The sequence below is a fragment of the Pteropus medius genome, unplaced genomic scaffold, assembly GCF_902729225.1.
Source record: "Pteropus medius unplaced genomic scaffold, Ma_sr-lr_union100, whole genome shotgun sequence".
Taxonomy (NCBI): domain Eukaryota; kingdom Metazoa; phylum Chordata; class Mammalia; order Chiroptera; family Pteropodidae; genus Pteropus; species Pteropus medius.
This window is the reverse complement of record NW_024349797.1, coordinates 14,190,916-14,217,033: the sequence shown is the minus strand read 5'-3', so window position 1 is coordinate 14,217,033 and position 26,118 is coordinate 14,190,916. Positions and strand designations below refer to the sequence as shown.

General features: G+C 46.0%; 1 protein-coding gene across 1 annotated transcript in view; it reads left to right on the top strand.

Moving 5' to 3' along the window:
• The window catches only part of NRDE2 (NRDE-2, necessary for RNA interference, domain containing), a 43,407-nt gene that overhangs the window by 13,905 nt on the left and 3,384 nt on the right, over positions 1-26,118 (top strand). Inside the window, exons 4-13 of the mRNA XM_039884008.1 lie at positions 994-1,143; positions 6,508-6,961; positions 7,786-8,191; positions 9,599-9,732; positions 11,648-11,768; positions 15,919-16,094; positions 18,059-18,445; positions 19,225-20,153; positions 20,836-20,974; positions 25,881-25,952. Coding sequence (XP_039739942.1) covers positions 994-1,143; positions 6,508-6,961; positions 7,786-8,191; positions 9,599-9,732; positions 11,648-11,768; positions 15,919-16,094; positions 18,059-18,445; positions 19,225-20,153; positions 20,836-20,974; positions 25,881-25,952 — 2,968 coding nt within the window. The remainder of the gene's footprint in view (positions 1-993; positions 1,144-6,507; positions 6,962-7,785; positions 8,192-9,598; positions 9,733-11,647; positions 11,769-15,918; positions 16,095-18,058; positions 18,446-19,224; positions 20,154-20,835; positions 20,975-25,880; positions 25,953-26,118) is intronic.

The window sequence follows — 26,118 nt, the reverse complement described above, 5'->3', positions numbered from 1 at the left end:
TCAGTTTTTTCCCCTCCCTTCACTGCTCCTTACTGGTTTTCATTGACAGATACCCTTCCACAGTTGTTCTGAAGGGGAACGTGTTAAAATCGCCATGTATTTTAGCCTGAGACATGCCATTCAACAAATATTTATTGAATAGCTACTTTGTGTCCCTGAAATACCATTGCCTCAGATTCCCAGCCAAGAATGATTTAGAAGCCTCCAGAATCTTTGTTTCTATCTGAGCAGAGCTAAAAAGCAAAGATGGAACAAATCAGTGGCTGTTTTGACCACTCTGGCAGTTCCTTGAGTCAGCAGTGTATTCTGAACTGATTTTCTTTAGAGGAGGAAAGATGTCAGATGCCAGGAAACCCTTCCCTCCTCCTCACTTGATTCCTAGGGGAGTGGTTCCATTCGTATCTGAGATGAAGGTCTGCCAACTCACAAATTTGTTCCAAAGGACGAATAAGGGTCTTGTCTTACAATGGGCTCTCTCTGCCCTTTATGTAGGAGGTTGGTACATACAGGCAAAACACCGTGCACGGAGCCCAGACTAGAAAGACGAGACTTAGGCCAAGCGTGAGTCACGTCTGAGGCCAACCGTTCAGAATCGTGGCTTTTGCTATTGTCGAGTTTTGAGTTGGAGTAAATAATCTGAACATTTCAAATAAGGTGAAGTAAGGGTAGCCCACGTTTTTTAAAAAAAGAAGAAAGTTTGTGAATTTATTTGAAACTCAAGTTACAGTCATTTAAATGGAATATTTAAAAAGAACACCTGTATCCCTCAGGGTAATTTCTGAGAAGACTTCTCTTTTGGTAAAGTGCCGCTTAGTATTGACAATTTTCGCTTTATACTTTAAAACTTTTTTTTAGAGCAGGCGTCCTCTTCAAAATGATGCTGTGCAGAGTTCACAAGGTTTACCTTGCATGTTTCCGCAAGTGTGGACCGTGTAACTGGAAGAGTCCTAAGCGCCTCTCCCTTTTTCTTCTCCACTTTCCTTTGTCTCACAGTCAAGAAAATTCTGCCGCTGCTGATGTTGGACGTCGCTTTGTTTGGCTTGAGGACATTCAGCCTCTGACGGGAGAAACCTTCAGGACAGATAAGAAACCAGATCCGGCCAACTGGGAGTATAAGTCCCTCTACCGGGGAGATATAGCAAGGTACCGCCCCATCATGATGTCTTTCCTGATTCTCACTGGCAGGAAGGAGCTTCTTTCTCCTGCACTCAGTGCTGTCTCTGTCCATCGACCCTCTCCCGAGATTCTGTGGGGTTTTTATCCCCTGCTAAGTTGTTTAGGCCTCTGTCTTATCTCACATTCTAAAATGAAAAGTTTAAACCTTGAGATCAGGATCCAGGTCGGATTAATCTTATTTATCCATAGTGTGCTTGGCACGGTGCCTGGCGTGATAGGTCTTCAATAAATATTTATTGGACAAATGAATCTAAACAGACCTTGAAGTGGTTGTGACAAACTATGCAGAAACCATTTGGTCTATGCTATGTGCCATTTAAAAAAGTTGCGAAAGCCTTTTATTTATCCACTGCCCACGTATGCCATTTAAAAAGTGACATTAAATGGTAATGACTTATTCAAAATGTTTCCAGCATTCATCACCAGATAATCATAAAAATAGGTGGTGATATTTGCTTCACTAATGAGTTTAAACTTTAATCTGTCAATCAAAAAATATTTGAATACTTATTAAACCCATTTGGTACTTCATCATACTTTGTAAGACACTGCTGGGAACATAAAGAACAATAATACGCAATCTCTGTTCCCAAACAGCTTACGGTCAATGAAAAGCGAAGGCAGAGAATCTTGGAATGTAAAGCCAACAGGAGACCTTGAAGATCATTATCATTTTTTATAGACTAATTACTTTTTAAAATAAATTTTGCTTTCCATTCCTTTGCTGCATCTCCAAATTTTAATCATGTTTCTACTCATCATGACATACTTTGCCACATAAGCAATTCCAATAAAAAATTCCTTTTTGATGAGTTTATATCAGTTATTTTTTAATGCATGTTTATATCTACATTATCTACTAAAATCTCATGGCTGAGAGTAAATGACTATCATTTAAAATGTATTCATATATTCTAAAATTATTTTAATACTCCCTAAAATCTTGTTTGGTTTTCCGTGCCACCACAGTGTAGTGCCACAGATGTGCTAGAAACCAGTAAAGGATGGGAGGCCAACAAACACTGGTCTCACTGACGTCGTGTTCACACGGCCGTGCTGTGATGGGGAGAGCACCCCCATTTTACAAATGAGGCACAGGAACCGCAGGGAGCTTCAATGACTTCTCAAGGTCGTGCAGCCAGGAAACAGCGGAGCTGGGGTTTGCAGCCCTGTTTCTCTGAGTTCAAGTGTTCTTTCACTGTCCACAGGTAAAGACGAGCCGGGTTGTATGCTAGAACATTTTCTAGGCTGAGAAACAGAGGGCCTGGTTCTCATTCTGAGTTTGCCATTTGCTGGTAATATAATCGCAGCAAGTCACTCACCGCTGTCTGGGCCTCCATTTCTTCTTTTGTAAATTGGGACTTGTAACTCTTGCTGTGCCTTACACACAAATATCAGAAATATTTGATTTTGAATTAGAAATTGGTGTGCAACTATAAAGGGTTATTAGTAATAGATGAAAAAAGGAAAAAAATATTAGCAATGAGTGGCTCTTAGGTCTCTCCTAATGAATGGCTCAGCCCTTCGAAAGAGTAATTAGTGACAACTTCATTAATCCAAACTGCAAGATGCTGCTATGAAGCGTTTAGGGCATTGACGTAACATCCAGGTAAGTTACTAGAGTTTGCGTGAGGTGAGTTCTCCTGGACTAATACTTGTACAGCTGTTAACGTCAGGTCTCAGAAGGTACTGATCCCATGGCCGTCTGAGCTGGTCAGAGCACAGTGGGAATACTGTGTCAGGTTCTGAATTTTCACCTCTGAAGAGGAGGATGAAGAGATGACTTGGCTAGCACCGTCATCTGGGGACTAAATGGGGAGTAAATGGCCTGCGGCAGGGTATGGTCCTTGTCTGTCTTTGGACTGTCTTTGGGAAGACATAACCGGGGCCAGTGAGCAGAAGTGCCGGGAGGTCCGATTTGGCTCAGTATAAAAGCATCGCAGGAGTGATGTGTGTGTCGTTTGGAGTGTCATGCAAAGCAGAGGTTAGGTACTAAAGTTGGTCTATGACAGAGTTAAAATTACCTTTGGAAAATTCCTTAGGATTAATATACTGTCTCTTAGTGAAGTTCACCTCAGTCTGTTTTTTCACCATTTTTAGAATGGATTGTCGTGTCTGTGGCTACACACCAGATGAAACAGTCAGCGTATGTTTAGGAGCCAAGTTTTATAAAATAATGATAGTTTGCACTTCTCTAGCCCTCTGTATGGATAAGGACTTCACGTATGTGAACTTTTTTGATCATCTCATCAGTTCCCTGACATAGGTGCCCTTATTATCCCCATTTCACAGATGGGGAAACTGGGACACATGTGTTCGTTTATTTTTTAAATACTTGGATCAAGGTCACCCAGTTAGTAAATGTTGAAGTTGATATTTGGGCCCAGGCAGCCTGGCACCATGAGCGGCATGAATTAAAGTCACTGAAGGAAAGGCACATTAATGTGGCCCAGCCCAGCTCACTCTGGGGTTCAGGCCCGCTGAGTGAATTCACGGCAGAATGGACACCTGGACTCTTACCAGTATTTGTGCTCGATTTAAATATATTCTCTTCCATACCCTCTTCCTTGTCGTTTTCTTTTTTCTTTGTTTCCTTTTCTTTTTAAAATTTTGGCGACTGGGTGCCTATGGCTGAATTCATTTAAATTAAACATCCATATTATGTCGTTTACTCAACCTCCAAAGTGGGGTTCCTACTTCTAGAATTATTCAAGTGAAGACTGGCTGTTTATTTGGTAAGGATTTTACAGGAAAAGTGCCAGCATTTGGGAGAATATTGAATTAGATTATCTTCTAGGTCCTGTCCAGTTACTAAGATTCTGTGGTAAGTGATAAATTGGCTACAACTGAAATGCTCAACAATAGGGAAATAGTTAAATAAATTATGGCACACCCCTCCAATGGACCAGTTTGAAGCCAGTAACAATTATATTTTCTAAGACTAGTGGTATAGTGAAACACTTAAAAGTAGGGGGGAAAGCCTGAAGCAGTTGTCAAGTATTTTAATATAGGATGTGTGTATGCGTATACATTTCATATCTGAAAGTAGACACTTGGTAATATAGACCAATAAGGCCAGTCAGAAAACTCAGTAAACATTTTTTAAGAGATGATATGACTATCTAAAATATTGTTCATTTTTAGTAAAAATAAAATAGTAATTAAGGAGAATAAAACTAACTTTTCACTTAAAATTTTTTCCTTAGGCAATGACAGGCGTGTTTAGAGCTCTTGTAGCACTGTTTTGTGTCCTCACTGCTTTGTTAAAGTTGTTTTTGACTCACAAATGGAATAGAGAAAGATTATCCTGAGGCGGATAGGAAGAGTTGGGAGAGAGGATGAAGAGAAAGGGCTTGAGAGGCAACTCTGTGTACATGTGAGTCACTCTCCCCACAAAGTGGGATTCACTGCACTTGGCAGCAAGGGAGGCCCAGGCCAGCAGAGAGCTGCTCAGGTGTCTGTTGACTGTGGGGAAGCAAAGGAGGTGACAGGCTAGGCCACAGGGAGCTGGAGTCAGAGCTTTCTGGGAGTTGACAGACAAAGGCGGTGGCTCTCTCCTGCCTTTTTCTCCCCACAGCATTTTATCATGAAAAATTAAAAAAAATGATACAGCGTAAGTTGAAAGAATTTGAGTGAACACTCACATACCCACCCCCTACATTCTGCCATTAACATTTTGCTATATTTGCCTTATCGTATATCTGTCCATTCATCCATCTGTCCATCTTATTTTTTTGATGCATTTCAAAGTAAATAGCCAATTTATTGCCCCCTAAATCCTTGAGCATGGATGTCATTAACGACAGTCCGAGATTTGTTTAGTTTTGTCTTTCGATTTAAAATTTACATACAGTATAATATATACATCTTCATTTGCCGATATTGACAAAGGCGTACACCTGGATAACCCAGACCTCCATGAGTCTGTAGAACATGACCGCACCCCCAGAAAGTTTCCCCATACCCCTTTGCAGTGAGTCCACACCCCACCTCCCCAGAGGTGATTATCGTTCTCATTTTTTCCCACCATCTATTAGTTTTGTCTGTTATAGAACTTCATATACATGGAATCATATAGTGTTTACTCTTTTGTGTCTGGCTTCTTTCACTTGAAGAAATGTTTTGAGCTTCATCCATGTTGTGGCATTTATCAGCAGTTTGTTCCTTTTCACTGCTGGCAGTATCGATTGTATGGCCATATCACCATCTGTTTATTCATTCTTCCATTGATGGACACCTGGACTCTTACCAGTATTTGGCTCTTATGAATAAAGTTGCTGAGGACTTTTGTGTACAAGTCTGTGTAAATGTGTGGTTTCCTTTTTCTTGGGTAAATACCTGTGAGTAGAATTGCTGGGTCATAAGACACAGCCAGACCTTTTCCCAAAGCGATTGTACTAGTTTATATTCCCATCAACAGCCTATGAGAATCCTGGTTACTCCACATATTACTCACCAACATTTAGTATTGTCAATCTTTTTAATTTTAGCTTTTTGGTGGGTATGTGGTATATCTCTTTGTGGTTTTAATTTGCATTTCCTTGATGACTAATGATGTTGAACACTTTTTCATGTGCTTATTGGCCATTCATGTCATCTTTTGTGAATTTTGTTCAGCTCTTTTGCCTATTTTTTAATTGGGCTGTTTATATAACATACATACAGAAAAGTGCACAGTTTTCCTTAGCTTTTGTTCAGATATTCAGTAGTCATGTGTTTGTAACTCTGAGGACGCCTACATGTTCCATAAAAGCATTTTAAAACCCAGCCTCTTTTCCTCTAGAATAGAAAATAGCCAGATGTAATTTTATTTGACATACTTTGTTTCAGGATTAAAAAAAGCATCTTAGACCTATATGTTATCTTTTTAAGTAGGGACACAGGACAATATTGAGGGAAACGGACTCCTCTAGGACACAGATGACTTAGTGTCCGCTAAGGTCTCAGTGTCCTTATTTAGGAATAGTGTAAAAGAGGGGATGATGATTTTTGCTTTGCCTGTCATATACAATTGTGATGATCAGATGACATAATGTATGTGACAGTACTTTACCTGCAGAGTGCCAGGAAAATATAAATTACTAAGATCTGGAAGACAGGCATGATCTTAAATTCACGAGACATTAACGAAGAGTTGAAGTTTTAGAGGAATAAGCCAAACGGGCAGAAAAAGTTAATTGCTCGTCCTCATATTTCTCTAAATAGAAACGATTTGAAAATAAGGTGAATTTGAATATATGCAGTTAACTTGCATATAAGAAGAATTTTAAGTCTCATTCATGGCTAGTGCATATGGTCCCTCAGTACCCTTTTCTCTCTTTCAAATGTAAGGTACAAGAGGAAAGGAGACTCCTGCCTTGGCATTAACCCTAAGAAGCAGTGCGTATCCTGGGAGGGGCCTTCTGCAGAAAGGAAGCCTCCACGCAGGCACGTCGAGCGCTATTTTACGAAGAAGAATGTGGGGTTGATGAGTGTGGATGGAGTTGCCGTCAGCAACAGACCCGAACCTCTCGCATCTGAGCCAGTGTCGTTTATCCCAGTCAAGGGCTCCGACGATGTGGCGCCGCCTCCCGTTACGACCTGGTTGAACCCTCTGGGGATTTATGATCAGTCCACCACGCAGTGGCTACAGGGACAGGGTCCTGCGGAGCAGGAATCGAAGCAGCCAGACTCACAACCAGATCGAGAGAATGCGCTTCTCAAGGCCAAGGTGGAGGAGTTTAACAGGAAGGTTCGGGAGAATCCTCGAGACATTCAGCTATGGATGGCCTTTGTTGCTTTTCAGGTGAGTGTGGTCATCCCAGTTTTCTTACCTTATTTAGCACAGCAGTGCTCGCTCTGCAGCACTTTTTGAGCTCTTGTGAGGAGCCTTGGCACTGAGCATGTAAAGATTCTTAGAGGATGACCCTTGCCCTGAGCTTGTCCCAAGTGTAATGAGGAAGACTGACGTGTGAAGAATAAATGCAGTCTGGGGTAATAAATGCTTTAATGTGTCATTTGGGGATGGAATGAGGGAGCGACTTGCCATAGAGTAAGAAAGGGTTTCCAAGAGAAGGTGAAATTTGAACAAAATCTTGAAAGAACAGTAGATGTTCACCAGGCCTAGAGAGACATTTGTGAAATACAGACAACATGCAGAATGCATAGAATTGTGAAAGAGCAGGGGCTGCCTAGTTAGAGCTGTGTGCTCCCTTTCTAAAACATATGGATTTGTCTTAGTTCCACTTAATTTTTTGAACCACTTATATACGATTATATTTTGTCCTACTTTCAGCTGTTTTAATGGTAAAGTTGACTCTTCAGAAAAGGTTTTCAAGGTATTGCATGCTCATTGATGCATAAATCCAAGTTGAAAATGACAGGTAGATCAGGTGAAAGAAACACAAGATCAAGATCAAACATACTGGGTGACACGGGCACCCTAAGAACTGAGTTTCCGTTAAAGGAAATTCTGATAAACGAGTGGTTATCAAGAAATCTGAATAGCAGTTCATTTTGAGGGGTGAGAGACCCTTTGGAAGGCTTGCAAGTAACTCTGTGAGCAGTGTTGGAACCCTGAGGGTCCCCCAGTTCCCTTTGCATTTGTAAATTGGTATTTCTATTGTTGAGGACGAGGTCATGAAAAGTCCTGGCCTGTATGCCATCGAGGAAGGAGAGCAGGAGAAGCGGAAGAGGTCCCTGAAGCTCATTCTGGAGAAGAAGCTGGCCATTCTGGAGCGGGCCATTGAAAGCAACCAGAGCAGTGTGGATCTGAAACTCGCCAAGCTGAAGCTCTGCGCAGAGTTCTGGGAGCCCTCCACGCTGGTCAAAGAGTGGCAGAAACTGATCTTTTTACATCCCAATAATACAGCCCTTTGGCAGAAATACCTTTTATTTTGCCAGAGCCAGTTTAGCACCTTTTCAGTGTCGAAAATTCACAGTCTCTATGGAAAATGCCTGAGTACTTTGTCTGCTGTGAGGGACGGCAGCATCTTGTCTCACCCTGAGTTGCCTGGCACCGAGGAGGCCATGTTTGGTAAGGAGATGCTGACCAAGTCCATTTATGTGGGAGGAATCATACTTTTGGCTTTCGTTGAGAGTGAAGATTTATTTTGGTTTATTTTAGAAAAGTCTAAATTGATAAAACTGATAAATCGATAAAATCGATTAATCGAGAAAAACTATGACTGCTTTTGAGCATAACAGATTCTCCCCCCTCCAGCTTCTTAGCGGTGGTACGGGGTGGGGGTGGGGTTGCGGGAGGGGGCATGAAAGCTAGCAGGGTTAGGAAAGTGTCACCGAGCTAGAAGTTTCCGCTTTTCTATTAACCAGGGAAGCAGAGTCAGGTCTCTCTCAACTGCTTTGGCTGTTGATACCGTTATCCATTGAGACGCCTGTGCTGCTCAGCACACCCGGTGCTAAGGTCTCAGACAACTGTGTTTGTGAGGCGCCCTGACCGACTGGCAATCATTGCACAGATATATGCGTTACTGATATTATTACACTGCCAGCATTTTTGGTATGTCCCAAAGGAGCTTAGAATAAAAATGAGATACCGGGGGCAGCGTGTTACACAGGAGCTGGAGAGTATCTCTCTGGACTTGAATCCTGGTTTGCCCTTCGTTGGTTCTGGTCTGACCTTGCATAGTTTCCTTAACCTGTTTGAGCTCCAGTTTCTCCCTCAGGAGCAATAGCACATCAACTGCTCCACAGGGTTTATTGTGCCCATTAACTGAGGTAATGCATGGTGAGTCTAGCTCTGTGTCGAGTACACAGCAAGCATTTATTTGATCAAAACCCTGCTATTACTAATAACTTCTAAAGATAGAAACATACTGCTCTAGAAATAAGCATTCATTCACCACAGTGACATAAAGAGTCTTGTGCTTGATATCATTTGTGATGGGCTCAAAAAGCCTAATATTATTCAGTGGATGGAATGTACCACAGTTAAGACAAACTGAAAATTTCATACATGGAATCTTGATTTGTTTACAGCCGACTCTGAGCATATGATGAAAATTGCCAGTGAATAATGCCATCTAGTGATCAATTAAGCACAGAAATCTTTGCTTTCTGATTAAAAAAAAAAACTACTGCATCCTTTTTCTAGAACTCTTCTCGAAATAATGAATGAGCTTTGAGTGATAACCAATATCCAGAACAACCACTTGCCTTGTGTTAATGTGATGTATATAGTTCTTATTGTTAATATTTGTGTTCTGTGATGGTTTCACATAAAAATCAGTAAATGTGCTTTGAATACAGTACGCTCTGCGTCCCTTTACATCAGCACAGCTCTGAAAGCGTGACGGGAACCGATTGCAGGGAGGCGCCCCCGGGGTCTGGTCTGGCTGTCTGGCTGCGTGTTTTCAGAGGCTGCGTCCCTCCCCTTTAGCGGTGTTAACCCGGGATTCTCGCCCTTTGCTGCCCGTGCTCGCAGCGCTCTTTCTTAAGCAGAGCCACTTCCTGCGCCAGGCCGGTCACTCTGAGAAGGCCGTCGCCTTGTTCCAGGCCATGGTCGACTTCACCTTCTTCAAGCCCAACAGCGTGAAAGACCTGCCTACCAAGGGACAGGTGCGAGCTCCGCCCCCTCCCCGCTCCTCCCCTCGCCGCCTGGGGGTGGGGCATGTGGGAGCTCCGCCCCCTCTGAGGAGGTGGGGCTTGTGGGCGGTGGTCCTAGTGTTTTTAAAATAGCTCACCCTCCTCTGTCTCAGTTCTGCTGAGGATCGTTTCTCAGGAATCTTCTGATGATCTAAGGAAAATTTCAAAACAAAAGTAGTGAAACATGGAGAAATGAAAGAAGATTCTCCTGGCTCCCCCTCCCCCATATGAGGATTACTTATGCCCCTTCTTTTTCTTACTTATAGCCCTTATTTAAATGCGAGTCATCCCCACCAGTCAGGGAAACACTGTCATGTCTTTAAACTGTGTCGCTCTCCCCTGCCGCTGTGCATTCTGACCTCGGTCTTGTGTCACTTCTCCAGTTACTCTTTCCGCTCCCTGAAGTCTTTGCTGGAGTTGGAAATGAAATTACACATTGGCACGTTGTCAGTGTGGATCTTAACTGGGGAGGGGTTAATCATTTAGAAGACAAGTGAACATTGCCAGTGTTTGTAATGTGAAGCAATAAAAAAACATTATATAGAGCTATCCATAAAAGAAAGCCTTTTTCCCCTTTTTCCACTGAAGAAAACTGTTCTTCTGCGAAGAGGGTCTGGTGACAGACGGGTAGGATAGCAGACTTTATGATGACCTTTCAAAGGTCTTTCTCGAGAGGCTAAGGTCTCCATCTTGTAGAATTTTCATGAATTGCCTATGAAGACTATCTTTTTCATTTTTATCTGTTTTTTCTAGACAAAATTAGGTTAAAGAATATTGGTTAATGTTGATATAACTGCTTGTTAGTATGATATGCCAGATAGCAAAGTTATTTTAAGACACGCTTTGCTATCTTAAGGATATGCTGTGCTACGGAAGTGATTCTTAGCCGAGCCTGGGGAGTGTGAGGTGTGTGGTTGGGGGCGAGGATCAGAATCGCCTTCATGCCCATTGCTTTGCTGACAAATGACGAGATGTGTCATGGGAGTGGGGGGCGGGGGCGGGGCACTGCCCAGGATGCTGAAGCATCGAGAGCCACCCCTGATCCATGCTCTCAAGGTTTTAAATACTAACAGCACATGTACTTGTAAAGTATTTATATGACAACTTTGAAATAAAACTTTTTATTTAATGATATTCCATATCTTTATAACTCAGAGACTTGTTACCGTAAATAGTAGTAGAACATAAAACAGGCCAAGTCTGGTATTACTGTTCTGTGTTTCTGTGGTTTAAACTGGTTATAACCATTTATCACACTAAAAAACCTGTTTTTCTTGAGTGCACTTTCTTCCATCCCTCTTCTAAGAGCAGAACCTGTAAAGAGGAGTGTCGTCTTCCCAGTCCCCTTCCTGGGTGGCTGATGTGCACTCGGAGTCCAGGGCCCACGTCAGGATGTTCACCCCCCCGCCCCCCGTCCCCCTGACCTCCTGTGGCTCCGCGACACTGTCCTCTTCCTGGTGTGTGACGCACTCCGCTGCGATGCCACTGTCCCTGTTAGACTGGCCTGCCAGGGCCAGAACTGGGAAACCACTCCATTCCTACCCTTCTCGATGACCCTGGCCAGTCTCGTTTAACCTTATCTTAGGAGTGTCATCCCATCACTTTTTGCAATACTCTGTTTGCCAGAAGTGACTGGCCCAGCCCACCGTGCAGAGTGTGAACACAGGGCCCGGAGAGAGTCACGGAGGGCTATCGTGGAGGCCGCCCCCATACCACATCATTACATTTTCTGTTTTGGGGCATGTATCACGTATCTACTTCAGCCACTGACGACAGGCAGGATTTCAAGAATCACAAGCCCCTCTTAGGCCAGTTGGCACTTATTTGGACCAGTGACTCAGTAGTTTTGTACAAGTGAGGCTCACTCCCATATTTTAAACCTAAACAGGTAGAATTCTTTGAGCCGTTTTGGGACAGTGGAGAGCCCCGGGCTGGGGAGAAGGGCGCCCGAGGCTGGAGAGCGTGGATGCACCAGCAGGAGCGGGGCGGCTGGGTGGTCATCAGTCCAGGTAAGGCCTCGCTCAGCACGTGTACGCTTTTTCTCTTTCAGAGTTTGCTTTTACATCTTCATAATTGTTTGTTTATATATATAAGCCATTTTTTAGTAGCTTAAGAACATTGTACAAACATCGAACTGTCAAAATACGTGAAGTAGACGTCCTGAGGGAATCGACTGACGCTTTCCCTTGGAGCCTTCAGAGCAGTCTACCCCGTTCCTTCAGTACGTAACGCTGTCAGGGTTCGAGGTTTTTTCCAGAGGAAGTATTTGTCATTTTTCTTCTTATAGGCGGCACCTGAAGAAGTAATTTTGTTGCTGATCCCTCCACCCCACGCCCATTTTAGTGTGTAAGACAGTCTTTTTGTTTTCTTGGCAATGTCCAGATCCTTTGAAAAGTATTTGCCTTTTAAGGAATACTATCAGATAATTATTAGCTAGCGTTTACATAACTGTCTTTCTAAATGGCCCCAATGCACTTTCCTGATTAACACTCTAAAACAGCACTGCCCAGTAGAAATACAATTCAAGCCACATACGTAACTTCATGTTTTCTAGTAGCCACGTTAAAAACATATCAAACCACTCACATTTCAACATGTAAGAGGTATTGAAAAACCAGGTGTGTATTTTCCTTGTATAGCACGTCTTGGTTCAGACCAGTCACCTTCCAGCACCTGGTAGCCATGGCTACGGCATTGCACAGCGCAGCTCTTAGTGACCTGGGGATTCCTTCAGCCTTCTTGGAAGAGGCAGGGAATAGCAGAGGGCGGGCGCCCAGGAGACGGCCCCTCGCCCAGGCTTGACAGCCCCTTTGCGCAAGTCATCACCTTCCTGGGCCTGGGTTTCTTCATCTGAGGAATGGGAACCTCGACTGGCTGTGATCAGCATGACCGTGCAGAGCTCCGGGCCAGGGGTCATGTCTGTCACCACTGAGGCAGGGACGAGTCCTTCGGGTATTTGGGGCAAGCTTGCTCCAGACAGCGCCATCAGGTGACAGTTGTGCCTCGCTTGGGCCATTGAAGCCTCAGCTGTTTCGAAGTCCCTTTGAGTGTTTTTCCCACAGAGACCTGGAACTGTCCTTCAGTCTGCCCAGCGGTTTCACACGTGCAGAAGAGCAGCCCGCAGGGCGGAGCAGAGGTGGGGATTGCGGTCTAGCCACCGAGTCTGCAAGGCCACATGAAGAGCCCCAAACGCCAGTCTTTCTGGTACTAACTCTTATCTGAGTGACCCACTCAGTATGGCTTTGTTTCCAGATTGTTTTTGTTTGTTTGTTTTGTTAATGAGCGAGCAAGACTCTGACAATGTGTGGTCTTTATGTTCTAAAGTTTACCATGTTTTGCATTTCTGTGAGGACGAGTTCTCATAGCAGTGTCCGGAGACCATTACTTCTCCGATAAGTGTCCATATGTCTGGTAGTCACTCATAATCAGAAGGAAAGTTGGTTTTCTCAGGATGATAATGCAAGTGTCAAAACCTTGATTTTTTTAATATCAAGTTAGGAATGTGTGTTGGTACGTATGTACCCTGCAAGCTTTCCATCATGGAGAATCTTCTGTTGAATTTAATGAATTTAATGTATTTCTGGCTAATGAATTTAGTGGGAGCTCTCCCCAAAACCAGGATCAGAAGAAAGGTTGCAAGTTTCTTGTTCCAGAACACTAGTTGATGACTTTTTTGCTTTTCTTTTAAGTTCTCTTGTCCTTCCTGACAAAGTTGGCATTTAGAGAGTAGTAGGGATTTATCACGGATTCTGAGGTATTTCTTTTTCAGACATTACAGCTCATTCTCTTGCCCTCACTTCCTGTTCATCTGTAACTATATGTATGTCTGTCTAAAACCGTGTACTCCTTTGAATTCCAAATGTAATAAAATCAGGTATCTCACAAGGGTAATTTCCCTAATGTTAAGAGTTTTTCAGTACGATAAATGGATTATTTTAAATGTAGATCATTAGAAGGAGATATATAATTTTAATTGTTTGAGAAATTCAGAAGAGCGTTGGGATAGAATATTGGATTTAAAATGCTAATACACATATCATGCATTTACATTCTCTGGGGTTGTTTATTTTAGAGTACTTACAGATTCATAAGAAGTTGAAAAAAAAATACACAGGGAGGTTTTGCGGCCTTCATCCAGTCCCCTCCCAGTGGCTGTTGTACAGTATCACAGCCAGAAAATTGACACTGATACAATCCGCAGTTTATTAAGATTTCACGTTTTACATGCACTCACTGCGCATGCGTTTGTGGAATACTGTACAGTTTTAGTGTAGCTTTGTGTAACCACCGCTGCAGTCAAGACAGAACTGTTTCTTCACCCCCAGGCTCCCTCACGGCCCCCCTTTGTGGCTGTGTCCACCTTCCCTTCTCCCCCGTCCCCCCTCCCAGGCAACCACTGGTCTGTCCTCCATCTCTATTATCTCATTAAATATTTCAGTATGCTACATAAGTGAAATCATGTGTCATGAGACTTTTTAAAAACAAATTTTTGTTGTAAAATATACATAAAATTTGCCATTTTAACCATTTTTAAGTGTGCACAGCTCATTGACATTAACTACATTCACACTTTTGTGCGGCCATCACTCCTCCTGTCCATCTCGACGCTTCCGTCTTCCTCACCTGAAACTCTGTACCCGTCAGATGCTAGCCCTCCTCCCAGCCCCGGACAGCCACCCTACTTTCTGTCTCTGTGAATTTGCCTACGTTAAGAACATCACGTAAATGAGATCAGGCAATGTTTGCTGTTTTGCGACTGGCTTATTTCACTTAGCATGGTGTCTTCAGGGTGCATCCAGTGTGTGGCATGTCAATGTCTCCTTCCAAGACTGAAAAATCTTCCATTGTATGTAGATGCCATAGTTTGTTTTTTCATCCATCTGTCGATGGACGCTTGGGTTGCTTCACCTTTTGGCAATTGTGAAGAAGGCTGCTATTGACATGAGTGTGCAAGTATCTGCTTGAGTGAGTCCCTTTCAGTTCTTTTGGGTTTATACCCAGAAGTGGCATTGCCAGGTCATCTGGTGGTGTAGGTTTCATTCTTTGAGGAACTGCTGCTATAGTGTTTTCTATAGTGGCTGCACCATTTTACATGCCCACCACGAATGCACTAGGGTTCAACATCCTTACCAACACTTGTTTTCTGTGTCACTTTTAAGATAGGCTTTTTTTTTCACGTAGCATAATTCCCCTAGGATTCATCCAAATTGTCGCATGTGTCAGCAGTTCGCATTTGTGGCTTAGTAGCGTCCCCTGGCAGAGATACATCACTGCCGTTCTCCTAAGGACATCTGGGTGGTTTCTAGTTCGGGGCTCTCATGAACAAAGCTGCTATGGGCATTAGTGTTTATTTGATCAAAGGTTTTCATTTTTCTGGGATCAGCACCAAAAGTATGATTGCTGGGTCTTATGGTAAGTGCATGTTAGTTTTATAGGAGACTGCCAAACCATTTTCCAGGTGGCTGTATTGTTTTCTATACTCTGTATGTTTGTTTATTTTAAAATATTGAACTTTACAGAAGATTCAGACTTTTTCCTTTTCTAGTCTGCATGTTCAGAATTAGGGAACAAAGTGAAAGCAAGTATAAGATACCTTGAGTTACCTTTTTTTTTTTTTAAAGACTATAGGTCATAATCATAAAGCCATTGACTTAAAAATTCTGATGGCTTAAGAAACTCTAAACGAAAGCTGTCATTATATGTCATTTAGCATTCTAGAAATACGTGGTTCAGTATGGGAGCCAATGGCCACATGTGGCTATTTTAATTAAAATTAATTAAAATGAAATAAATATTCAGGTCCTCTACCAGCTACATTTTAAGTGCCCAGTAAGTCACCATGAGTTACCAGTGGCTGCCATGTTAGCACAGATACAGAACGTTTCATCACCACGAAGGTTCTGGAATACGTGTCGTTCCCGTTTTAGGTGCTGTGATGGTGTAAATCACTTGATTTTACCTGCTAATCTGCGGTTCCTCCTGGGAACGTGCACGTGACTACAGGAGAGTCCCTGACTGCCTGGCATGTCCCAGGCCGGCCCCAGGTCTCACTCATCCTGGCATTCCAGGTGCTTACCACAGTTCCTGGCACACAGGTTGACCGGGTCTTGATGGTTCTGTTTGCTGGTTAAGCAAGCTGGACGTTTTGTTCTTGTCTAGATGATGATGATGATGAACCAGAAGACGATGACCAGGAAATAAGAGATAAGACTCTGCCCCGGTGGCAGATCTGGCTCGCGGCCGAGCGCTCCCGTGACCGGAGGCACTGGCGGCCGTGGCGCCCTGAAAAGACCAAGAAGCAGACGGAGGAGGACTGCGAGGATCCCGAGAGACAGGCAGGTTCCCGCCCCCGAAGAAGGTGGCTGGGCTCCCTGAGCACCTGCCTGGCTCAGGAGATGCCAACCTGCTCCTTCCTGTCTGGAAGCTTCCCTCTTACCGAAAACCAGGGTAGAATTGGTTGGCTGCTGGCGCTGTGGGAGCAGAGAGGCAGTTGACCAGGTAGTCCCTGTCATCAAACAGGAGGGTGGGCTCTCACGGTCACCCTTCTGGAGACTGTCTTCCAGGTGGTTCTGTTACATTTTCACATGGAAGCTTGAGGGCTCAGGGTTTAAAAATGTGGAATTACTGTCCTAGATTCTTTAACTGTGTCCATCTTTCCCACCCCACTCTTACATCCTCAGAAATGTAGCAGCTAGGATTGACTCCAGAGGCACGAGGGACTAGGTGTGGAGGCCATACTGGGACAGTCACCATACAGCTTGTCTTGCTGGGGAAGAGACTGGCATGCATAACCTGTCGTGTGCCAAGTACTGAGCTCACATTAGGTGTCTTATTTACTGTTATTGTGTGACTTGGGACATGCTACTCTGTGTCTAGTGGCCAGAGCTCTGGAAGTCTTACATTAAAATAAAGGAAGAGATTCTGTTTTGGTACCTGGAATTGACCCAGTTTCATGAGATACCAACTGTGTTGCTTGGCATGGGGCATGTGACAGGTATAGACTGAGAGGTGTCTCAGTGGTGAGGCTTGTTAGCTTTGGCATGTGACCCTCCCTACGAGTTACGTGCCTTGAGGGTGGGGAGTTTTGTCTGTTTTCTTTACCGTTGAATCACCAGTGCCTGGACCGTGCTTGTCCTACGGCGAGTATTCAGTTAATAGTCCTAGATGTTGAATGAACAGTTGTTTGATGCCAGAGCTTCTGCTCTAGGCAGAGGGATCAGCATGAGTGAAGCTTCAGTACCTGGAAGGTTTGAGGAGTGGTGAGGCCAGACAGAAATGAGGCACAGAGAGTTGGGAAGAGAGAAGGAGGTGATCTCTGGGCAGGAAGTGGGGGAAAACCTCAGCTCACTGGAGTGCTTGGTGAGGGCACCGCCGTGAGGCTGGTCTGCACGTAGGGGCCCTTACCTGGCCGAAGCTGAGGTTCAGGGAAGAGCGGGGTCTTTCTGTGGGGCTCGAGGGCTTTACAGAGTTCACGCCACCCTTCCAGAAGTTAGTTCTCATAGCTCAGAATTTTGGCTGATTTCCGGAGGAAACTATTACTGTGAGCAGTTTCTTGTCACCTAACTTTTTCTCTACTCAAAGTCTGATGGAGAAGATTTCAGGTTATTTGATGGTTTTGATCAGTTGTATCCCAGGTAGTCAGTCCTTCTTTGATGAGAGCCACGAAGACCGATTAGTTAAGCAGGACCTTGAGAAAAAGGGTAGTCTGCAGGGCCTTACATTTTAAAGTCATTGTGTCCAGTCAACCACGAACGTTTGTGGTCAGTATTAGGCTCTTCTGATTGCTCTTAACGTGGTTCGTTGCTGCTGTAGTCTCTTTCTTACCTTGCTGCTGTTTATCTATTCGAGCATATTTTTCATTTCCTGAAGCAGTTTTGTACAAGGAAAGCACAAAATAGTAAAGTTGCTTCTGTCTTCAAATAAAAATTTTTTACATTTGCAACTTACCGAAGTAACTGTAATAACACTTATGCATGCTTTCAAGGTGAGTATGACTCCAGATTTTCTGTGGCCCCGTTAGAATACTTTGAAAGACCTAGGCCTGCCCATGGTCCTCCCCCCAGAGAGTCCCTGGGAGGTGGGAGAGCGCCAGCAGTGCCGCAGCTCCCTGCGAGGCCTCCAGCTTTTTTTGCGTCTTGCAGAAAACCTAGCTCCTGTCTGTCCGTTTAAAATGTAATCTGAATATGTCGAATCGTGATATATTCATGTAAAAAGAATTGTGGGAAAAATCGTGACAGCTTTTTTGTTTGTCGCAGTAAATAAACTCCCAAATAGGTCACTTTATCCTGTCTTATTGCAGGTGTTGTTTGATGATATTGGACAATCCCTGATCCGACTTTCCAGCCCAGAGCTTCAGTTCGCGCTGATCGCGGCCTTTCTGCAGTTCCTGGGCGTGCCTTCCGGCTTCAGCCCTCCAGCCTCCTGCTTCTATCTGGCCATGGATGAGAACAGCATCTTTGATAACGGACTTTATGATGAGAAGCCACTGACTTCTCTCAGCCTTTCATTTTCCGGCGTTAGCTATGTCGGCCGCATGGACCAGTTGGGCTGCCGGCGCTGGAGCAGGGGTCACGACCGAGAGGGCGAGGATTTCATCCGCAACATCTTCCACCTTGTGATGCCGCTGTTTTCTGTTAAGGAGCGGTCTCAGCTCTGCTTCTCCTGGTTACAGTACGAGATTGCAAAGGTACCTTCACCCTCTTCCCAGGCGGGGACTCCATTTTGTGTCCGTGTGCATAATGGAATCACAGGTTCTTGGTGTTCCTCAGGGTACTGGGCCACAGCACCTCCTTTGGGGACCCTAAAGGCGTCTGGTGTGTGGCTGCCCCTCCAAGGGGCTGCAGTGGAGAGGAGGAACGCAGGAGGAAGGCCAGCACCTTAGGGACCGAAGCTGTTTATTGTGTCGATTCTTGTATTACCAGATGTCTGTGATTATATGAGCAGTTAGTGTTAAGAACCAGGCTTAAGCTTAAGCAGGGTTAGAGGATTTAGGGGGGGGCTTATTAAAATAGATAATAAGCTACTTACCCTGCCCTTTGTAGCTATCTGCTAGAAATTCATCTAGGATTGAGTCTTCTTCCCTCTGCTGGCCACCATTAGTATTGAGTCTTCACACCCAAAGGTCTGATGCTTTAACTGCAGATTGCATACACCAGGCTGTATTATTAAAATAATATCGTCTGATAAAATTTGGAGGCCACCTCTCTTTGGAGAGGAACACTTGGAGTATATAAGCCTTGTTCATAGAGGTTTCAGATGGAAACCTGGATGTGTTCATTTTGGGGCACCTGTCGCCTTAGTAAAACCCTGATTTGTTTCCTGGCTCAGAGATCCTAAGTGTTTACCAAACAGGTGATGAAGGAAGGAAGTGCAGACACCTTGTGTGGCTTTTTCAAGTTGACAGCACAAAGGGATTGCTTTAACATCACAGAGTACTTGGAGTCATTCTTTTCTTTTTACCTCTAGGTCATTTGGTGTCTGCACACTAAAAACAAGAAGAGATTAAAGTCACAAGGAAAGAACTGCAAAAAACTAGCCAAGAATCTCCTTAAGGAGCCAGAAAACCGCAACAATTTTTGCCTCTGGAAGCAGTATGCCCATCTGGAATGGTTGCTTGGCAACACAGAAGATGCCAGGAAGGTTTTTGATACAGCACTTAGCATGGCGGGGAGCAAGGAGCTGAAGGACTACGAACTCTGTGAGCTCAGTCTGCTCTACGCGGAATTGGAGGTGGAGCTGTTGCCGGACGTGAGAGGGGCCGCCACAGCCCGAGCCGTTCACATATTAACCAGACTGACTGAGAATGGTGTGTGTGGGTCCTACACTGGGCAGGTCTTGGCCGTTCACATTTTGAAAGCTCGGAAAGCTTACGAACATGCCCTGCAGGACTGTTTGGGTGACAGCTGTGTCTCCGATCCAGCTGCTCCTGATTCCCTTAACCGCCTAATCAGCTTGGTTAAATGTTTTATGCTCTTCCAGTATTTGACTGTTGGGATCGATGCCACTCTGCGGATATATGAGCAGGTATCTGCAAAACTGAAGGGCTCTGTCTCCCCAGAAGGCCCTGGCCCGGAGGACAGTGTCGGCCCCCGGAGTCTGAGCGGCGTTCTCGAGGCCGTCACCCTGATGCACACAAGCCTGCTCAGGTTCCACATGAAAGTCAGCGTTTACCCTCTGGCTCCTCTGCGGTTGGTGCTCTCAGAGGCTCTGAAGCTGTATCCGGGCAACCAGGTGCTGTGGAGGTCGTATGTCCAGATTCAGAGCAAATCCCACAGTGCCAGTAAGACCAGAAGATTCTTCGATGCCATCACCAGGTCTGCGAAGCCCTTGGAGCCTTGGTTGTTTGCAATTGAAGCTGAGAAAATGAGGAAGAGACTGGTGGAAACTGTTCAGAGGTAATTACAGATCATTTTATTCGTGTGTGCGCATTCTTTATGTGCAGCTTCCCCCACCCTGCCAGGCCGCAGGGAGACGGAAATGAGTACAGGCCAGTGCCTGGTACACTTGCCGCGGGTGTTTTAGGTATTAGGGAATAACACTGAAAGAGGAATGAGAGACTCACAAGTAGAAGCATCTTGTTTTAGAGGCTTTGTCGCCGTCTTGCTAAGTCATACGTTTTGGGATCCTGAATGTTGCTTAAGGTGCGTGGCTGGTGACTGTCAGGCCTTCAGGTATCTGGGAAGCTGTAGAAAAGCACCATGGGTAAGAGCACAGGCTCTGGAGCTGGACTCTGGGTTCAGATCCTAGCTCTTCCACATACTAGCTGTGTGACCTTAAATAAGCCACTTCACCTCTCCAGTGGGTTCCCGAGAAACGAGGAGTTGGCGTGTGATTCTCGGCAGACTCAGCGTGGTATAGAAGCCACAGAACCCTGGACACTACCTTCCTCTGGCCTTGGAGAAGCCATATCACATCGCACTCCACGCCCCCGGCGCCCACAGACCTGAGGGGCAGCCCTGTCTCTGACACGCTGTGACCCAGATATTGCTGACATTCGTTATCACTGATGTTATCTCTTCCTCCTGCGACCCGGGGTGCGAGAACTTGTCTCGGAGTTACACGGCCTTTGTCTTGCAGGGTAGATGGCAGAGAGGTCCATGCCACGATTCCTGAGACTGGCTTGACACATCGGATCAAAGCCCTGTTCGAAAATGCAATGCGGAGTGACAATGGCAGCCAGTGCCCTTTACTATGGAGGATGTATTTGAATTTTTTGGTAAGAAAATATTTAGTTTTTGTTTGCATGCAGAATTGTTTCTTCCTTTCTGAGTGAGAAAGTGCAGGCATCCGGTAGCCACTGCGTGGGAAAGCTGGGTGGTCTGTACCTCCTGCTCCTGCCGCCGTGGCCATGGTGATCCCTTACAGGAGCCGGGGCAGAGCAGGGTCCGGTCTCTGAGAACTTGGTAAGGGTTGCAAGTGGCAGTTTTACTCAAGGTATTTGGTGGAATGACAGGGAGGAGTAATTACTGGGTGTTTTAGTGCCGCAGAACTTCATGTGGGTTTCTCTGAGTTGACTTCGTTGAGTCAACAACTTGGAAATGGTCTAGGACAGCAGTCCCCAACCTTTTTGGCATCAGGGACTCATGCTTCTGTGAGAATCTAATGTCTGATGATCTGAGGCGGAGCTGAGGCGGTGATGCTCGTCCTGGGGAGTGCCTGCAGATGCAGATGAAGCTTCACTTGCTTGCCCACCGCTCACCTCCTGCCACGTGGCCCGATTCCTAACAGGCCACAGACTGGTACCTGTCCTTGGCTTGGGGGTCAGGGACCCCTGGTCTAAGAGGTTTCATTTGAAAGAGACTTAAATCCTTTGCCGTTCTGCTCATGAAAATTTCCAGGTCCTGATCTGTTTGTTATTAACAGATGAGATTGTGTCTAGAATGTGGTTTTTAAATTAGACATTTCCAAAGCAGCTTTGTTTTCACCTAAAAGTACCATAGTGATGGAATATGGTGAGACGCCCATTTCACTTTTTACTGTGCCTGTGCAGGCTGAAAGGTGGGTCTTGGGCTTCACGGAGTCGAGGAAGTGAAGTGGCTTTGCCTTTGGTTAAAGACCTGGCTCGCGGATGGGCGTCATTCCTGTAACATATCTACTGCCAAGTTGCATGCTGTTCTAGAAATAATCTTGTAGGCCACTTGAGTGTTATTTACCTCAAGGCTACTAAGTCATATCCTAGTGACTTCCAATAAATATCGTACCTTTCAGAAGTCAGCAGTGACCTTATATATAAATCTTATGTATAGTTCTGATTATTTCCATAGGATAAGTTCTTAAAAATCAAAGTATTTGAACATTTCCAACTGACGTGTGGGAGTCGGTGTAAAGAGATGGCGAGAGTACGTTAGGGGGTCGGAGAGCTTTGGGCTCTCCTTCTTAGGTTCTGGAACTCATCGGGGCGTGCCTTCCCTGACCTTTGAAAGGCCCGAGTCGTGGGGAAGGGTGCATCGTTTCAGCTGAGCAGCTCTTTGGCACCCCCAGGACAAATGGGCACATCTCTGGGCCGAGGTTGGCATCACAAAAGGTTGTGTGCTTTTTTCAAACATTTTTTCTTCAGACCAAAGCTCAGATTTTATGTCTCAACTGCCTTGTGTGAAATGGGAACCTTCAGGAGCCCACGTGCTGCCGAGGCGTCCGTCGTGCGTCCGTGGCCCAGAAGCAGAGGTGGCTGCTGGGGCGGCAGCCAGAACTGCGTCCGGTCGAGTTTCCCGCCTGTCATGAGGCCGAAAGAGCAGAGGAGACGCCCCCTGACATTCCCAGCGCTCATACTCTGAGTCTTTCGAGGCAAATGAAGGGGAGCTTGGAATTTTGCCCATTGAATGTCTCCAGTCTTTTATAAGTAGAGAGAGATAGGGCGAGGTGCAGACTTCCAGTGTTTTTACAGAGAATCTGCCAGGAGCCAGATTGGGTTGGATTGTAGACAGAAAAGTTCTTGTTGACTTGGGAGAAAAGATTCGGGCCCTGAGGGAAGTTTGATATCTTGAGGAAGGTTAGTATTGGACGAAGATTGATTAGATTGATTAGAGTAGGGACTTCGGCTAGCAGCTCCTGAAGTGTCTGTCTGGGTGGTCTCCTAGAGCGTTGATAACCACAGTGAGAAAATCAGATTGGGCCAAAATGCAAAATCAGATTGGGCCCTTAGCAGTGCCAGGAGAGGGCAGAAGGGAGCCGAGGATGAGGCTCCGTGGAAGAGGGTGTGGTTCTGTGTGCTCGAGCGTTTGTGCCTTCCAGCGTGCATATGCACGCACACACAGCATACATGCAGGTGTATTTGCTTGCTTGCTTTTTTTCTCATGCAAAAGTGAAGGAATTAAAACTTACTGTTGGCCATGGAGAATATGGGGAAAAAAGAGGAATTGGACAAACAAGTTAAAATTTTCTGCTAAGGTTGAAACTTAGTTTAAAGCTCGTTTTTGAGAGGGGACTTTCAAATGTGCTGTTCTGCATACACACGAATACTTTTAGCCAAACTGTTTTTGGTGTTTTGGCTAAAATTATAGTTATTTTCAAGATTCCTAGAGTTCTTTGGTTTGGTCATCTGCCTGCATGATAAAGAGATTTAAGTAAATCAGTTGATTTTGTGGGCCTGATGAAGAAACCTAAATACCTATAAAGGGAACGGTGACATATCTAAGTTGGAATCCTTAGATTTTGTTTTACTGTCCAGTGTCATTTCTCTTTCCACTTTGTTGACAGCCGGCAGAAGTTACAATACATCGAAAGGGCACCGTTTACAGGCGCTGGAGGGAGGGGAGAGTCCTCTTCTGCCCACCTTCCTGGCAGCCGTGACTCAGCAAGCCTCCCGCACTGGTGCCAGCCTCCTCTGCCAGCCTCCTGCCAGCCTCCTGCCAGCCTCCTCGCAGGAGCATGCAGAGAGACACATTGTAGAAATGTGTCTTTGATTTGGGGAGGGTTGGATATCAGTTCTGTCAAATTACTTTTTCAAAGAATTGTTAACAGTCACTCAGGTTCGTTTATACTCAGTTAAGAAAAGAGAATCAAACATTGCAAAAGCCTGAAGACCTTCAGCCTTCTCTCTCAGAGACGGGGGTTGTTGCGCCCCTGTGCAGAGGCGGCACACGTCAGATAAGAAGGTACAAAAATGCCACAGCAAGGGATTACGAAGCACCACCCGGCCCCCCTGATTGGGCAGTGCCAGCACCGGTTCTGTCACTGCGGGTGGGCGGCAGCCACCGGGCCCTTCCAGCCTCACACCCACCCGTGTCAGGAGAGGATTACTCACCCAGCTCTGGTCTGGGCAGCTGGCCCACAGCACCAGGGCCTCCCATAGGCATGTGTCGCCTGTTCATGAGGGTCTTGTTTGCTGAGTCCTCCTGTGGCCTGCATGAGGCGTCGTGCCTGGGCTTAGTCCCGCTGGCGGAGTCAGAGGCTTCCCTGGAGACCGATGCGCCAGCTCTGCCCCTGCCTCGGCTCTGTCCTCCTTCTGCACATGTCCGGTTCGGGGCCTGAGACGGGCCGGTCTGCGTGAGGAGACACGCTTGCACCTGGTCACGACCCCACGGGAGTCACCTGCTGGGTAGACTGCAGCCCTGACTTAGGATTTTACAGGGAGTCGGGGTTTAAGCTGAGGAAAGTCGCCGGGTGAGGAGGGCGGACACGGAGAGCCGGGGTCGCGCCCACGGACTCCTCTCAGGCCACCTGAGGCTCTGCTCCAGTGAGAGGGAAAGGACGAACCCAAGGCCGTGTCTTAGGATATGACATCCCGAACGGAAAAAGCAGCGGCTCGCACTGGCCTTGAGCCCTTCTGCACCGGACACGGCAGAGGTGTCTGGCGGCCGGTCGACAGCCGCACAGGGCATCTCTTACTCGAGGCTGGCCACCTCACGTACCAGGGCTATCTGTGTCTCCCTGATACGGTGGTTGAGAAAGTAACAGTAATACAATCTTTTTTTCTTCTTTCAGAAACGAGGGGGAAAAGTCTTAAGTTGAATCAGTATTTTAGGAGAGGATACGGAAGGAAGAGCAGCTCACATGGCTCCTGGGGTATAAATCCAGGGCTGTAGCCTCAGACCTGCAGAGGCCCAGGCCAGGGAGGGGAGATGGGAGTCCCCGGGTCATGACGCTGGCCACGTGTGGCAGATGCTTGGAGGTGGGGGAGGCCTGAGCCTTGCCTGAAGCCAGGTTATCACAGCTGCTGGTTATAGTCCGAAGTCAGTCTTGGTGACTGTGGGAGTTAACTTGAAATGATGGGAAAGGCAGGCTGACCTTGGTAGATCCAGCTCCTGAGCCATTGATTGGGGTGTCTAGACGCCATTGCCAAGGTTTATGGGAGGCCAGTCAGTAGTCTCGACTGGTTCCATGCTCGATGCTGAGCACCAGCCACCTGGCGGAGACCAGGTGTCCACCAGAAGGTTCTCCTGGGGGCACGGGGAGTCTGCAGGAGGTGGGTGGGTGGAATGTCCAGAAACAGACTTCAGCTCTGTGAGCTCGGCTTGTGCCCACTAACAGCTGCCATTCTGGGGGGCTGTTCAGGTGGGCTGTGAGGGCCTGGAGGAGCTGCCAAGTGACGGGTCCCTTCCTGGGACTTGGGCGAGGCCCCTGTGGGCACCGGCTGCCACAGCGGGCGTGGAAAGAGCACATGTGAGTTGAGACTGAGGGTTTTATTCCTAGAGAGGAGAAAACCTGCTGAATTACATGCTCAGACTTAAATTCCTGACTGAAACTTTACTTTCAGTGTTACAGATTCAGGAGTTCTGATTCTCTCATTTCTCTTAAGGTTTCAGAAGATAGCAAGTGTTAAAGCAAGTGTTTTGTTTCTATAAAGTCATCAGCTGTATTGTACTCACATGGCCTTGGTTCAGGCATTATTAGTTACGAAAGGCGTGAGGGCCCACAGGGAAGGACGTAAAGACAAGTTAGAAGTGTGAAAGGCGTACGCTCTGGGCCTCTCGGTGGAGGGAAATGACCCCATACAGAAGCGGCCCCAAGAACGTCCCATGGTTTAGACACCCAGTAGCCGCTGTGGTGGGCCAGGCTGTCCCCACAGGCAGGCTGACTGCAGCTGACGCGCCTCCGTGTGGGTCAGTGCAGGAGCTTTCTGTACACAGCCTTAGCCTCCCTGTTTCAGTTAATCACTTTTGTATTTGTTCCCCTCACCTCAGGTTTCCTTAGGAAATAAAGAAAGAAGCAAAGGTGTGTTCTACAAAGCACTTCAGAATTGTCCTTGGGCAAAGGTAAGTTCTGAAGACCGTGGTGTCTTCAGATTTCCCAGGACCTTCCTGCTGTAAGCATCAGTCCAGCCAGTGTCTGCCCAGCCCTTACCTGTATCACCAGACAGGGCATGTCCCAGACTTCTCTTACTCAATCTGTCCCCTGTGGAGCCTGAGCCTGCGGGCATGT